The sequence below is a fragment of the Zygotorulaspora mrakii genome, chromosome 6 (assembly GCF_013402915.1).
Source record: "Zygotorulaspora mrakii chromosome 6, complete sequence".
NCBI lineage: Eukaryota > Fungi > Ascomycota > Saccharomycetes > Saccharomycetales > Saccharomycetaceae > Zygotorulaspora > Zygotorulaspora mrakii.
Window position 1 is genome coordinate 757808 of NC_050724.1, and position 14333 is coordinate 772140.

A 14333-nucleotide genomic window follows, 5' to 3' on the forward strand; every position below is an offset into this window, starting at 1 on the left:
TCAAGCATCAAGGTGCGCCTACCAGTAATTGAACAGCTCGCTCTCGTTAAGGAATGAGTAGTGAACCGTTTGACTATTTTGAGGAAGCCCGGAAGCTGATAGCTTTTGCAAACAGGGTGTGTATGGGGGAGAGAGTAACACAAGAAGATAAGATAACAGACCCACACGGAAAGCATACAAATGTTGAAGACGAGGCTTTTAAATCTGAGTATTTGAAAAATGCAGATAGCTTACAACAAATAACTACGATAAAAAAGTCAAAGTCACCCTGGCCTTATCAGGAACGCACCGGAATGAATCTCTTGTCGCCACAGCAGAAAGTAGAGGTACCACAGCAACCCACTACAGAGAAACAGGCAGGCAATGGATTTCTTCAGAATTCAGACTTCGTTAAATTTTCCGATTCTGATGAGGAGTCTGAAGAAATTGATATCCAGTCCACAGTGGTCAACAATGGAAATACAGGAAATTCCAAAACAGAACCAGTGTCCGAAAGCTACCGACATATGCAAGACGTAAGAAAGACCAAAAATCCAGCACAGAAGCCAAGCGCGACATCTCATAAAATGACAGAAAGCGATAGTGCGATGAGAAGTGAACTGCAGCAAGAAAATAGACAGGGCGACTCTCTGCTCGTCCAAAATAAGAAGAATGATGACTATTTATCACAGGAACAAGGTAAAAAGTGTGAGAATCTAGTGACAGAAAACTTTAGAAAACTGGATACTCACTTGGCACAAGATGACAGAATAAGAAGGGATTTTGGCCAAAAAGTCAGCATTGATAAATCTTTCATATCTAGCTCACAGAGTAAAAATCTCCGTACGCAGCAGGAAAAGGAAAAAAGGCTTTTAGAAAGTGCCAAAAACAGCTCTAACATAGTTTTTACGTTGTTAGGCGAGCCGTCGGTAAATGAAGGTCAACGTAAAAGATCAAAAGCTGCCAGCTGGTCATCACTTCCTCCTCCTGCATCACCGCCACTACCACCGCCACCGCCTCCATATCCGGTACCATTCGTCGACTTGACTGATAGTCAGTACCAAAACCAGAATGCAGAGCAAAACATTGTAGTGCCTGTACAAAGTGCACAAACGATGGGTAATTCACCACCAAACAATATCGACGACGCACTATCAACAAATCGTTCAAAAAGTTGGAGCATCAACTCTAATCAAAAAATTGCATTTCCCGCAAACAATAATATATTTGCTCTTGCTCCTAATCAGTGCCACAATAACTTGAGGTCTGAACAACAAGTAATACGTGGTCAGTGGTGTCATCAAACGGGAAGCGTACCATCCCAATCTTCTTCCTTCGGATATCAGCAGATTAGTCCCCAAAACATATCCATAAGGCCAACTAGCACCAATAATCGCATGGAGAGTTTGCCAAATAAGCGAAAGCAGTCCAATAACATACCGAAGAATAAAATAGCCAACTTACATTCTAATCACGTCACGAGAAACAATCAACGCTCAACCGCAACCGGAAGTTTTAAGAATGATAGTAGAAATGTGTCCAAGAACATTAGAAAAAAAAAGACTCCAAAATCTCTCAAGCGTATTAATGGAATGGTAAAAAAGCATGATTTGGAAGATCACTACTGATTTATCACGTCATTAGTATAAAATGCAGCATAATTTTAATCATAATCATAATCATAATCGTAATCAGGAATAGTCATACTCATACTCATAGTCACAATCATATTCATAATCCTAGTCTTTCTTAACTTAAAATTACATAGTCATAGTAATACAGTGGAAAAATGATTGAGAATTTTTCTCTTTCGAAGATCGTAACTTTTACTTCTCCCGCGATTTGAGAAATCTGCTAAATTTACCACGTTTTTTCTCCTTTTGAGGCTCCTTGGCAGCGGCATTTGTCACCGGAGCTGATATAGGAGGTGCATTTTGACTTCGTATATGTACATGGCTAACGGGCTGAGCTATTGGGGCTACCGACTCGTAGAGGTACTGAGGAACCTTTTCAACTTCCTTTTGATCGTCCTTTAGATTTAAAGAGGCTCTTTGAGCGGTCAAATTCTCCACACTTTTGAGAAATGCAAGCGGCGTGATTATACCATCGCTTCCGATGAAGACATCTCTTTTTTTCAGCTCTGATTGCTCATAAGCTTCCCGCACTTCAGCATAGGATATACCGCCTAAAATATAATAAAAAAACCTTTGCCGCGGCGTCTTTTTTGAGCTACTACTGTTCTTGGTCCATGCAGCCTTGTGACGTGGGTTTCTTAAAGATGTGGAACTGTTAGTACCAGAGGAGATTTCCTGAACTTCGCCCTCAAGAAGCTCTATAGGTTTATCTTTTGTGTAGGGAAAAACCTCTTCGCTGAGTAACAGTGGATTTGTTATGAGCTTTGACAAAATATTACCTACAGCTGAAATAAATCTTGATGTCACGAAAACATTAGGATCTTTCACTACAGTATCATGTAACCATTCTTTTTTAAATGGTTTGTTACGAGGTTCATCTTTGATCAGTTTGAAGCCCAGCTCGTTGAAATTTCTGAACAGGAGCATGAAATGACTGAAGTGCTCATGCTCAGTTTCCACACCAATAAACGACAACAGCTTGGAAAAATCAGTTTCAACTATACCGCCTCGATACAATGCATAAATAATAATGTAACGAATTTTGTCGGTTACGTGCAAGCTCTTGCTAGCAAGAACTACTAGAAATGAATCAGTAATATGCTTGCACTTTTCGCCATCGATATCGAAACCAAACCCCGCCAAATTTTGCTCTATTTCAGCGTATTCTGCTAGTTTTCTTTCATTGTTAATATGGAAACACTGGTCTATTAACTTACGATGTAAAATGAGCCTTCTTCTCTCTTCATCAAAATCTTTCAAATGTGCCACCACACTCAAAAGATCCGTTGTAGTTTTAACGTTTGATCGATCGACCAATAGTGGATTTTTGGCAATCATTTCCTTAATTTTACCCTCAAGATAAGTACTTGCATCCATAATATGTTGATGTTTCAGATCAACCCAATCTGGGTCCAAATTATCTAGAAGCTTGGTGGTTTTCTCCTCCTCTTCTCCTTTTTCGTTCTCAGCCTTATAATGATATACATCCGTGCCTGTATCCAGTTCGGGAACTAAATCATACGCCATTGCTTGGTAATGAAAATCATGCACTATAGGACTAATAAAATCCAATGTCCTATCTGCAATTAAAAAGATAGACCTAGGTCTTGTAGAAGGTGGAGGAAAATCCTCATGCTCTCTGGCATAATTGTCCAGAACTTCTTGGAACTCAAATGCCAGTTTTTTTGCTAAAATGGTCGCTGGTGCTAATTCGATTTGGTTCGGAGAGGGCTCAGAATATCTAATGATAGGATATTCACCTGTAACAATGCATAAATTCAATAATGAATTGATGGTCCTTTTCATGTTTTTAGTGATCAAGTCTGCACATTGTTTATTGAAAAAACTCTGCATTGGCTTATCAATTCCCATGGTCAAAAAAAACTGCGACTCTTTCGGTATGAATGCCAAAGGAATCTCCTTAACAGACGCCAAATATTGAACAACATATCTTTTCGTTTTGAAGAATTCAGCTACATGTGGGGCAGGCTCTGGCAAAAATCTCACATGACATCTCTTATATTTAGGTGGACGATTACAGAAATCGACATCCATGCAGTTGATGTTCAACTTTGTTGGCGCCAGAAGGTAAATTGCCTCCACTGACGGCTGTCCTTTTCTTTTCGGCGAATCTATCCTATCCACAGCGGTAACATAACTAAGTAATTCCTGCGGCGTTACAAACAGATATGACAGCAGCCTTTCGACTTCCGCATCAATAATCAGGAACTTGACATTGTGTTCAGTTTGTATTTCACCAATTATGCTGAGCAGGTGATTTTTTTGCAACTCAATCAAGTCGGACATCAACCGTGCAAACAACTCAATGGTACTTCAAGTTATGCTGGACAAGTTGCTTTGGAGAACTTACCTTGTTCCTAAAGGTTTACGGATATTGAACGTAAGATGAGATAGCTCTTGCACCCTAAGTTTGCTATTTATTTCACAATTGATAAATACTATTATTTTTAGCGTCGAGCTATCGTTTAATAATGCACAGTCATATCAAACGATTAGGTGCGTAGTGAATGACGTTAATCTATTAAAGAATATCTATTAAGTGAAGGCGACGGACTGCTACTCAACATTCTAAATTCCTCTACGGTTTAGGTCTCGCTGTTTACCTTTTGAAAGGAACACCATTAATGTGTTCCCCTAATGTGTTAAAGTTACTTACGTGTCGTCCAGCAAGAGGACGACAATTCTTGTTTTATTTATAAGAATGCTCCTGAGTATGCCAGTGACCATGTTAAACTTTGGCCATTATCGAGAAATACTTCAGGAGTATTGAAGTAGTTGAAAGAAATTCGAGGATCGAATAACGCCGCATTCAGCATAATTATTCCCTGCCAGCCATCTTTTATGTCGTTAACTATTGGCGACAGTTTTTCACGCCATTCTTCCTCGACAAATTTTGGTGTTCTAACAAATGAGGAGGCTGGGGTTATAGGGATAGCATGTATCATTTGAATATACTGCAACTCGTTACCGAAGTAAGTTGTGTGATCTATTTTGTTTTCGAATAATATACCACTTACTTTATTACGAATGAAGGCTGATGGCATCACTGTGTTATCATCTGAGTAAAGGAAATACATGTTCACAGAGGTTCTCAAGATGCCAAGTTGAATGTCAGCAATATCAATCAGAGGCTGATTTTCGGTCGCAAGACCCCAGAGTTTTAAAGCATAGGACGCATTCACATCTTCCGAACTAGATTCTTGATCTTTTCCATCTCCACTTTCAAATAATCCTTTGGCAAATGAATGTCCATTGAACCAATCAAAAGATCTGAACACTGGGAAGAATCTATCCTTTTCAGAGGGGTTGGCGTAATCTCTAATCAGGGCTTCTACCCATGCCCTATTTTGTAATAGCCAGGCATTATCACCTGCGTCATGATCAACCTTTGTTATAATTGCAGCCGCAATTACGTGGTAACTATAATGAAAGTGATGGTCATTGTAAAAGGAATTTCCAAAATCTTGAGAACTTGTTCCAGAGGATATGATGCCTCCCCAAGTCTTGTCATACTTCAATGGCAATACTTGATGGTTATCAGCAAAGCGAGAAATGGCACTTTTCAATTTTGGTAACAAACAATCTACTAAATCTTTTTCCTTTATAATGTATTGGCAGCAGTAAAGAATCCATGCATATTTTGCCAGAATTTTTCCAGAAAAATACATTGAGTCCAAATTTGATTCAGTTGATACATCCAAATTCACCTCTGATGATGCTGCCTTTTTTACAGCTTCAAGTACGTCTGAGGAATACCTAACACCGTTGCCCTTTCCAGAAATTGTGGTAAATGGTGAGAAGCCCAAGGATTTGGGAATTGAAACTTTCATTTCGAACGAGTCTGTCAAATAACTGTTCATAACACCTTTTATTGTAGAGTCTAACTGACAGACTATTGGTTGAGAATGCATTTCATCAGTGAAATTGCTCACATGGTGTGGAAATGCAAACATGAGGGTCTTTCCACATACAGATTTACCTTCAGTGAGATACCTAAATTGATATTTTCCGATATCGCCCTCTGTAGAGCAATCCAATTCGCAATGGATAGGATAACAGCCCGCTGCAATATCAATATCTTTTGCATCATTAGCAACAATTTGCATAGTGCATTGGTCCAGAGAGGCAGAACCCACTAAAGTATTTGCGTCTTGCATGGTTATTTCGATATTGCATCCCCCAGGCACAATTACATATAACAGCCAAACAACATTATTTTCCAGCAATAGTTTATATTTAATTTGTTCATTTCCAGAAGTAACTTTCTGAAAGCTTTTGATTCCCACGGCAGTGCAAAGTTTTGGCACCAAGTTGTGATAAATCGCTGTGATAAGGCCCATTCCTTGAACCAAGGGAAAACGAATGTACTGATCGTTATTTTTGCGCAAAAACACTTGTGCAGACATATGTGTCAAAGATGCGAAACCTAGGGAAAAATCATCTGCCGTGGTATAGTCTGTACTAGAGAATACTAATGATTTGATACCAATTGGATTGAAAAAATACTGAGGTGGCGACCCCGGTCCAAATACCCTTTGAGAGGCTTGAATGTGAGCTACTGCAATTCCCATATGAGGAGAATCCTTAGCCCACCATAGAGAGTACGGATGCGTCCATACGGGATTCGTTTGACTCCCTACCATCATATTTCCGTAGAACTTATTCGTTTCGACGGGCATTTCTTTGTTATCAACATTCCTAGGAAGGTTCAGCTCATGATTACTCGCCTTAAATATATCGGGAGGTGGATCAGGCCTGAAAACGTCATCAAAGTTAACGTTGCCATCGATTTTGACATTTGACATATTTCTTGTCGCGATATCGAGTTCTCTAACAATTGGTACTCGAGGAGGCAGCGAGGGTGGATTCCTGAGGCCCAGTCTAGGAGGAACGGGGGGAGGATTAGACAGGGATTCTTGATATGCCGGAGGCTCGCCGTATTGCTGCCCGCCTGGCATTGGCATACGACTTCTGTTGTATGTCATTCTGCACAAATTAACTTTAAACCTTTTGACAGAATAGTTTCCAATTAAATTTCTGTCTTAATGTAATAGGCTGTTCCAATTCAACGTAATGCTGATTAATGATAAAAGCTTTCAAAGTGTTATTCAACTGTAGGAAGATGAGATTTCCAGGGACAGCGGTGATATAATGAACGACCCGAGTTAGTAGCTACTATTGCACTTTAGGCAAGCTTGATCATGAAATGGTGTTATCGAATTGCGACTTTATATATGTTATGTCTCTGTCGACTTGAAAACCCTTTGCTGCGTGAGATCTTGTGCGTTCCGAAATACAATAATGATTTTTAATAGGCACTTTATGTTTTCTCTTACGCACATTTTCAAAGGTAAATCTTCAGAGAAAGATGGATGCCACGAATGACCCTGATTCTCATGCTCATCGGGGCCAGTATTTGAAGCTTCTTCAGGAGTTTCGATTGCTACATTTACTATACCATAGAAATAAGAATCAGCATCGCGTGGCACACTGGTGGAGATATATCAATATTCTAAAAAGAAATTGTTCAGAAGTATTGGAAGTAATTCAAAAGAAGGTAATTGATAAAGAATTTGACTTTGCAAAACTGTATCAAATTATAAACAAGTTCAAGAAAAAGATATTACCTAAAATTTATTATGAATTTAATGGAATTATTGCATTGGGTCAATTTGTCACATTGGGTGTGATTCTTGTATGCCTACTGAGTAGGGTATACGCAATATACAAGGACATATACGCCATTTATTCAGGAAACTTTGAGAGGATAAGCTGTCAATCCATAGATAATTCTGCAAGAAAAAAGGAAGAGGATCTCGATCGTGAATTGAAGATAATGGAGTCTTTGGCAGATGAGGAGCTAGGAGAGGAGATAACAAATATAGCAAGCGTGTCAGAAGATCAACTCACCCATATCAATATACAGCCCAGTCCACATGTAGAACGGCAAAAGATAAAAAAGAAGAAAAGCAAGAAGAAAAAGGCAAAATCCGTTATAGACGGTATATTTGGCTGATTTAACTCAAAAATAAAAAACCTAATCAAATATATTTTCTCTTTAAGAACAAAATGGTTCGCATTACGCTTGCCTTGTATTGAGTATTCTATCAGCCCACGTAGGTAGTATAAATGAAGCGTGATGAATCTTAGGGTTGTAATATTTCATTTTCTGTTGCTCTTCAGAGGTTGGCAAACGATGAGCTACGTCTAATCTTAGATCTTTCTCGTTGGAGCAAACAATCAAACCCAATTGTCCAGATGTGTATGATGGAACGGTGGTATAACAATATCCTGTGTTTGAGAAAACAGACTTCGCTGTCTGTATTAATTCTCCAAGATAATTAATATTTAACCAAACGTTTTCAGATGCCTGCATTATGACTATGCCGTCCTCCCTCAAGGCATTGTTCAGCAATTGGAAATACTCCTTCTGGAAAAAGGCTTCCGCAGGACCGTCCGGATCCGAAGAGTCTGTTATAATAACATCATATTTAGCATCCAAATCTGAACTACCAATATTTCTAAGGAACTGAAATCCATCGCAAAATTGCAGGTTGACTTTAGGATCGCTTATCGAGCAAGACATTTCTGGCAGATACCTCTGTGATAGTTCGATCACAGTCTTGTCTATCTCTACTAATGTAGCAGATTCCACGCAGGAATGTTTTACGACTTCTCTAATCACACCTCCGTCACCACCACCGATTACTAACACCTTCTTGGGATTTTTGTGCGCATAAATCGGTATATGCGTAATCATTTCTTGATACGCGAACTCATCTCTCTCGGTGCATTGAACTATACCATCCAATACTAAGACATTTCCAAAATCTGTACTTTTAAAAACCAGTATATCCTGAAAGGCACTTTGTGAGTGATGAAGAACTTTTTCCACTCTCAATGAAAATCCTTGACCTGGGAAATGAGCATCGCTCACCTCTGTGAACCACCCATTCTTAATACGCGCGTGTTGGACCTCCATTGCTCATTACTTGCAATCATATTCAGCAGATTTAGTCACATCTCATCTCCTTCGCTTTTTTTCAAAATAACTGAGCGATGTCTATTATTTTTTCACGTTCCAAGAGATTATTTGTAGAGAAATACATAACAGATGCATGACAATGCGGAGCCAAGTCTACAAGGAAGGCTTGTAAGTCCTAATTAAGACTTCTTCCAGCCAAATCATACTTTTCGAGGCCAAACGTCCTCTTTGCGACGCACAAAGTGTATGTCTCCCAATGTGCCGCTAGTGAGTATCGTGTCCGGCGACCAGGGTAGTTGCCGAAGCCTCCGGACTGAAAATTTTTGATAAAGAGAGCGATGAGCATCAATGAGTTGTGGTAAACTACAAAATAATCAAATAATCTTACGAGAATACGTTGCGATCGCGAGCAGCTTTTAAACCGTTTCAATGAATGTTATACATCCGTTTCAGGCAGTTGTCTCGAATGCCTCTGGGAATCAAATTTATGTTGTCTCTAAAAGCACTATCCTGGCATACAAATATGATGGTAAAGAATACCGCCTCATTGGAAAGTGGGTTGACGAAGTAGAGGGAAATCACAACCACGCACCTACCGAATCTAAAAATGCAAAGAGCCCTAGTCAGGCAAAAAAAATGAGAAGTAATGGTGGCAAAAGTTCAAAGAAATATACATCTGACCCGCTTTTCCCTATAATAACTTCACAAATCAGAAAACTTAGACTATCCAGCGATGAAAGTAAGTTGATTGCATGTACTGATTCCGATAAGTCGATTATCATACTTCGTATTCTGCTTGAGGGTGAATACGAGGACAATTGCTTGAAATTAACAAAAAGACAACCGTTCCCAAAAAGACCGAATGCACTCACCATTACAGACCGCGAAAAGCTTATAATAGCTGACAAATTTGGTGATGTTTATGAGATGGATGCGTACAAAGATGACGTTCAGGAAATAAAAGAGCCTATCTTGGGACACGTTTCGATGTTGACAGATATTTTGTTCGTGAGGGACTTACAAGGCAATAAATACATCATCACAAGTGACAGAGACGAGCATATCAAGATTTCACATTACCCACAATGCTACGTGGTGGATAAATGGTTATTCGGCCACAAACAGTTCATTTCGTCGTTGTGTAACCCGATATGGAAATCTCAATGGCTTTTCAGTGCAGGTGGTGATGAATGTGTATTTGCTTGGGATTGGATAAATGGTGAAAAACTAGCAGAGTTTAATTATGAAAAGCTCATTCAGCCGCACCTGTCCGCTGCGCATTTAGCCTCTGAGAGATTTCAGAACGAATCGAATGACATTATTGAGTATGCAGTTTCCACAATCGTTTCGCTCCACACTTTACCCTTTGTTGCATTTTTTGTGGAAGCCACCAATATTTTAATCATTCTTGAGGTGTGTCCAAATACTGGTGTCCTTTCGCTGAAGGAAACCTTGGAGCTACCTTATAGTATCGTCTCTTTATCTGAGAGTCACGACGAGTTGGAAGTAACCTGTGATAACCGTTCAGCCGGATCAGATCATTTCGTTGAATTTATCACTCATAACAAACAAAATAATTGCTTCGAGATAGATACGCAACGATCCGACTCCTTCAATAGAGCTGTCGCCCTGACTTTGAAGGACGAAGAAAGTGTGAATGTCGGAAGTGATGATATCTATCCATTGTACAATATGATCTCATTGAAGAAGCATGGAGAGCATTATTCTTGAGTCGCTTTATATCAAAATTTATAATCATTTTCACAACCTAGAATAGAAACTGTATCTTCTAGGCCTTGTTATTTGTTTAATCTGCTTTTTTCGCATCGGTTTAAAAGCCGGTTTAAATCAACGTCAAAAGGGAAAAGCCATAGGCATTCCAGAGACAGAAAAGAGCGTCAACTGCGAATGAGCAACTTATTGCCAACCAACGAAACGGAATCCTCGCAAATAAGCGAGCACGCAACTGAAGATGACAAGAGACAGCAAGATCTGAGCTACGATAGCAGGAATCTGTCCACAAAATCGCTTGGAGTCCCTGAAGCAGACGCATCTCTCACAAGCATGATAAAGAGTTCTCAAAGCCTACAGCAGGAGATCAATGGAATATTTGCTCAACTGAATGATTTAAATCGTCAAGTAAGAATAGATATTGATGACTTTTGCAATATTGGCATGCGCAACAGTACAACACTAAATAATGTGCAAAATTAAACGAAGATCGATCGAATGCCGCTGGATGACACAGGCGCACCTCTTAACCTTTTTTATATACACACAAGTCCTATTTAAACGCAGCGAATTGAATGCTTGTTCTTGCTAAATTAGCACTTACGATAGGTTCTGTTTCCTTGATGCAGCGCTGCATCCTTTCGATGTTATTTTGGAAACAGTTCTGTAAACAGGCAGTTAAGGTGACTTCTGTGTCTTTCTCTAGCAAACGTCCTAAGACCCTCTGGAAAAACTGTAAATCAACAGTGGCCTGCAGCAAACCATCTGATGGCAAGTTCCCAATGAAAGGTTTGAAAGATTCGAATAAAAACTTCGATATGAAAATTTGTGCTTCTCGTAGAATCCTGTGGATCAGCTGGGGACCTATTCTAAAACATTCACTGTGAATGGTCACTAAAAGCATGAGAACATCTATAGTATAGTCACCAGCTCTGAATGAGTTGGAGGAATATGTGGCCCATTGTACTTCATTGAACTTAACCTCTAAAACATCTCTTATGTTAACCTTCAAATCAGATAAGTAATTGCCAAAAATTGATGACTCCATCTTGAATAGGAGGGAAAAGAGTTCCAGATTTTTCCCCTTCAGATTCCATTCGAATGCGTCGTCAAAAACCTGCAAAATTTGAGGGAAGGTAACCTCTCTGATGTATTGAAGATTTGTCAAAGTTAGTACTGTATGAGAATTTCTTGGGTTATACTTGTCCTTAGCTGCATTTTTCAAGACGGCTTCTAAAATGGCTTCCATGGAAATTAGTTGTTGAAGTTCCACAGCTGTGAGAGCTTGTCTGGAAGGATAGCCAACGACAGATATTCCATTGAAGGCAGGTAACCTCTCGAAAGCGAACAGAAGATCCCTCACAACTCTAATACTAGACTCCTGGTAAGAAAGAACAATTTCAGGAAATTGGGTAACACCATATTCAGTAAAGGAAGACTCCGTCCCTTTCACTGTCTCATACACAGTCCAATCTTCTAATTTATAGAAATTTGAAATATCTCTTAGCTTTGTAGAAGCAATGGCACCAATACAACGATCTGTTATAATGGAAGCAACTCTTTTAGAGCTATCCAAAATCTTAGAACTTATTCCAAGTTGTGCTAGTTCCGTAATGTATTTTAAAAGTGGTTCAATCATTTTTGGCAAATATCTTAAACAACTCAGACCATTTGCTCTCAGGGGTACAAAACCATAATCTGAGGGTGAACCAGTTTCCTTGTAAACATTACTACTGCTGCCGTTTTCCTCTTCTAAAAGCTTCCCTTGTAAAAGCTCATCTTGTGACGGCTTAAAGAAGGCTAATAACTTACTGTAAAGCAAACTGACGAAATGTTCACCACGAGATCTTATCTCGTTAACTTGTGCTTCTTCTAGTTGAAGCGATCCTTTATGATTTTTCATAGCATCACTACCAATTAGTATATCGTCCTTTTTCTTATCATTGAGCAAAGACGTTTGGTAAGCCCCAGTTAAAAAATTCTGTACGTGTTCCCAAACCTCTATGAATTTCATGCATACATCTTCCAACGACTTGAGGTACTTTAGAAAAATGAGCCATGTTTCAACAATTAGAGTAGAGTCGGTTAGAGTCTGAATTCCGGAAAGTGTAGCAAATTGGTTGCTGGACTCGGAGCCTTGCGAGAGTTGGTTGATGTAAAGATAGTGAGATAAATCAACACCGTCTACGATTGCTGAATTTGAATCGTCGTTACTGTCAATGCCATTTTGTATTATTTTGCGTTGGGATTGGATTATTTTAGGTAGCATTTGTGAAGATATTTCGTTCAGCTGGGCTTCAAAGTGATCTAGACGAGTTCTAATCCAAGCCATGATCGGGCTTTCTTTGACGTTCAAATCTAACAATTTAGATATAAGCGGCAAAAAGTTCTGCTGTGCTTCATCTTTGGTTGGTGTAATCAAGCTTCTCCAAGTATGCTGCCTATAGTTATCTATTATTTTCTCGACTTCAACCCAAATTTTTGCGATTATTTTAGGAACCTGTTCAGTGTTATTTTCATCAGAGCTATTTTTAACAGTATATTCATCCTTCAGTTTACTGTGAATGTCCTTGGCTCCTGAATATTCAAACATTAGATTGGGATAGTCGTTTTTATCAAGTAGTGTTCTTAAAATGTGTGGCAAATTGAAATAATCTTTATTTTCTTCAATGAACTTCTTAGTGAATTCGTAACTCTTGAGTTTTTGTGAAGATTTGAGAAGTGGCTTTAATTTCAATGTCGTGACTCTAATTGACTCGTCAACTCTTTCACCTAGCCTGTCAACGTCCAACTGTTTAGTGTCATCACCATCAGTGAAGGAATTAGACTTCTCGGAAAACTGCTCGTAGATTTGATCAAGCCTATTCTTGATTCTGACGTATTTGGTGAAATTTGCCTGTACTAATTCATTCAAATCTTGAGACTGTTCCTGCAGAGTTTTATCCAGAATGTCTAGGGAATAAGAAAGGTCCTCGAAACTATCGGTATTATGAACATCTCTAAGAAATGCCTTGACATCAAATGTCTTACTATTTATTAGGTATTTGAGCCTGGTATGTTCCGAAATGCCCAATTTATCCAATAGGGGCAGCATTCTTTCGTTATTTAATGGATCACGAACATGGTTGAGAGATGCATCGTTTAATGACAGAGCAGTCTCTAATGCATTGGTATTTTGTTGTTGGATAAGCAAATCTTTAAGGATGTCATATGAGTTATCTTCATTGGGCGAGATATCCTGCCACCGATCTAGATTGATTAGAAGACTGGAATCCTGCTCCCATGACTCTGAAGGATCTAGAGTCTTCAAATTATAACAATCTAGTAATTTTTCATCATTGATATCAAAAGAGTTCATGACAATTATGCACTACTCCATCAACCAACTGGTTTTTCTGATAAACTTTCTTTACTTTCGCTAACGTTCAAAATTAAGAGGGATACAAATATTCATTTTGGTTTCACGGATAAACGTTCAAAGAGGTTGGCTATTTAAATCAAACTGAAAAATAATATAAAAAGGTAGCTAAGGTTGTAGCGCATGTGGTCCAAGATGATGTGATGCGAATTTTAAATTGGATGCAGAATTGCGTACGTCGATCATCTTTTTCTTGGACCTCGAATGGGAGGTGATGGTCTGTACTGTGGTCCTGTCTTAAACATCGGTGCATTCTTCAACATGTCTGGTACAACAAAAAATCGTATGTGGGAGCCTCTAACGAACACATGATCCATTCCCGTTACTTTGCTATCGGTACCGGTCACTGTGACATCTCTAAGCTGCACATTCATGTTATCTTCGCTTTCCACTAGCTTTCCTCTATACGTCTCCCCCGTGGTCAGCTCAAGCGATACGATATGACCTTGTGCTTCATTTAGAAGCTTAACGGGTATTCCACTCATGACTGATCCGTTATAGTATTTTCTATTATTCTTTATTAGATGTTGTAGCTCGCTCTTTCTTGACATACGTTTGAGAGCGT

The 14333-nt window shown here is 39.1% G+C and overlaps 9 protein-coding genes across 9 annotated transcripts; 4 read left to right on the forward strand and 5 right to left on the reverse strand.

Moving 5' to 3' along the window:
• Positions 1 to 53: 53 nt before the first annotated feature.
• HG535_0F03940 (uncharacterized protein) lies at positions 54 to 1607 on the forward strand (the record flags this gene model as incomplete). Its single annotated transcript, XM_037289713.1, has 1 exon — positions 54 to 1607. One exon carries the CDS (start codon positions 54 to 56, stop codon positions 1605 to 1607), a length of 1554 nt encoding a protein of 517 aa, XP_037145608.1.
• A 198-nt stretch (positions 1608 to 1805) lies between these two features.
• Positions 1806 to 3920, reverse strand: SEC1 (Sec1p; the record flags this gene model as incomplete). Its single annotated transcript, XM_037289714.1, has 1 exon — positions 1806 to 3920. One exon carries the CDS (start codon positions 3918 to 3920, stop codon positions 1806 to 1808), a length of 2115 nt encoding a protein of 704 aa, XP_037145609.1.
• A 407-nt stretch (positions 3921 to 4327) lies between these two features.
• Positions 4328 to 6619, reverse strand: ACF2 (endo-1,3(4)-beta-glucanase; the record flags this gene model as incomplete). Its single annotated transcript, XM_037289715.1, has 1 exon — positions 4328 to 6619. The coding sequence occupies one exon, from the start codon at positions 6617 to 6619 to the stop codon at positions 4328 to 4330; it is 2292 nt and encodes a 763-aa protein (XP_037145610.1).
• Positions 6620 to 7002: 383 nt separating this feature from the next.
• Positions 7003 to 7650, forward strand: RMP1 (Rmp1p; the record flags this gene model as incomplete). Its single annotated transcript, XM_037289716.1, has 1 exon — positions 7003 to 7650. One exon carries the CDS (start codon positions 7003 to 7005, stop codon positions 7648 to 7650), a length of 648 nt encoding a protein of 215 aa, XP_037145611.1.
• Positions 7651 to 7713: 63 nt separating this feature from the next.
• On the reverse strand, positions 7714 to 8616 carry SPE4 (spermine synthase; the record flags this gene model as incomplete). The annotated part of the gene is made up of 1 exon (XM_037289717.1): positions 7714 to 8616. One exon carries the CDS (start codon positions 8614 to 8616, stop codon positions 7714 to 7716), a length of 903 nt encoding a protein of 300 aa, XP_037145612.1.
• A 432-nt stretch (positions 8617 to 9048) lies between these two features.
• Positions 9049 to 10350, forward strand: TRM82 (Trm82p; the record flags this gene model as incomplete). Its single annotated transcript, XM_037289718.1, has 1 exon — positions 9049 to 10350. One exon carries the CDS (start codon positions 9049 to 9051, stop codon positions 10348 to 10350), a length of 1302 nt encoding a protein of 433 aa, XP_037145613.1.
• A 177-nt stretch (positions 10351 to 10527) lies between these two features.
• HG535_0F04000 (uncharacterized protein) lies at positions 10528 to 10833 on the forward strand (the record flags this gene model as incomplete). Its single annotated transcript, XM_037289719.1, has 1 exon — positions 10528 to 10833. The coding sequence occupies one exon, from the start codon at positions 10528 to 10530 to the stop codon at positions 10831 to 10833; it is 306 nt and encodes a 101-aa protein (XP_037145614.1).
• Positions 10834 to 10903: 70 nt separating this feature from the next.
• On the reverse strand, positions 10904 to 13708 carry SEC5 (exocyst subunit SEC5; the record flags this gene model as incomplete). The annotated part of the gene is made up of 1 exon (XM_037289720.1): positions 10904 to 13708. One exon carries the CDS (start codon positions 13706 to 13708, stop codon positions 10904 to 10906), a length of 2805 nt encoding a protein of 934 aa, XP_037145615.1.
• A 242-nt stretch (positions 13709 to 13950) lies between these two features.
• Positions 13951 to 14319, reverse strand: SMD3 (mRNA splicing protein SMD3; the record flags this gene model as incomplete). Its single annotated transcript, XM_037289721.1, has 1 exon — positions 13951 to 14319. The coding sequence occupies one exon, from the start codon at positions 14317 to 14319 to the stop codon at positions 13951 to 13953; it is 369 nt and encodes a 122-aa protein (XP_037145616.1).
• Positions 14320 to 14333: the final 14 nt, after the last annotated feature.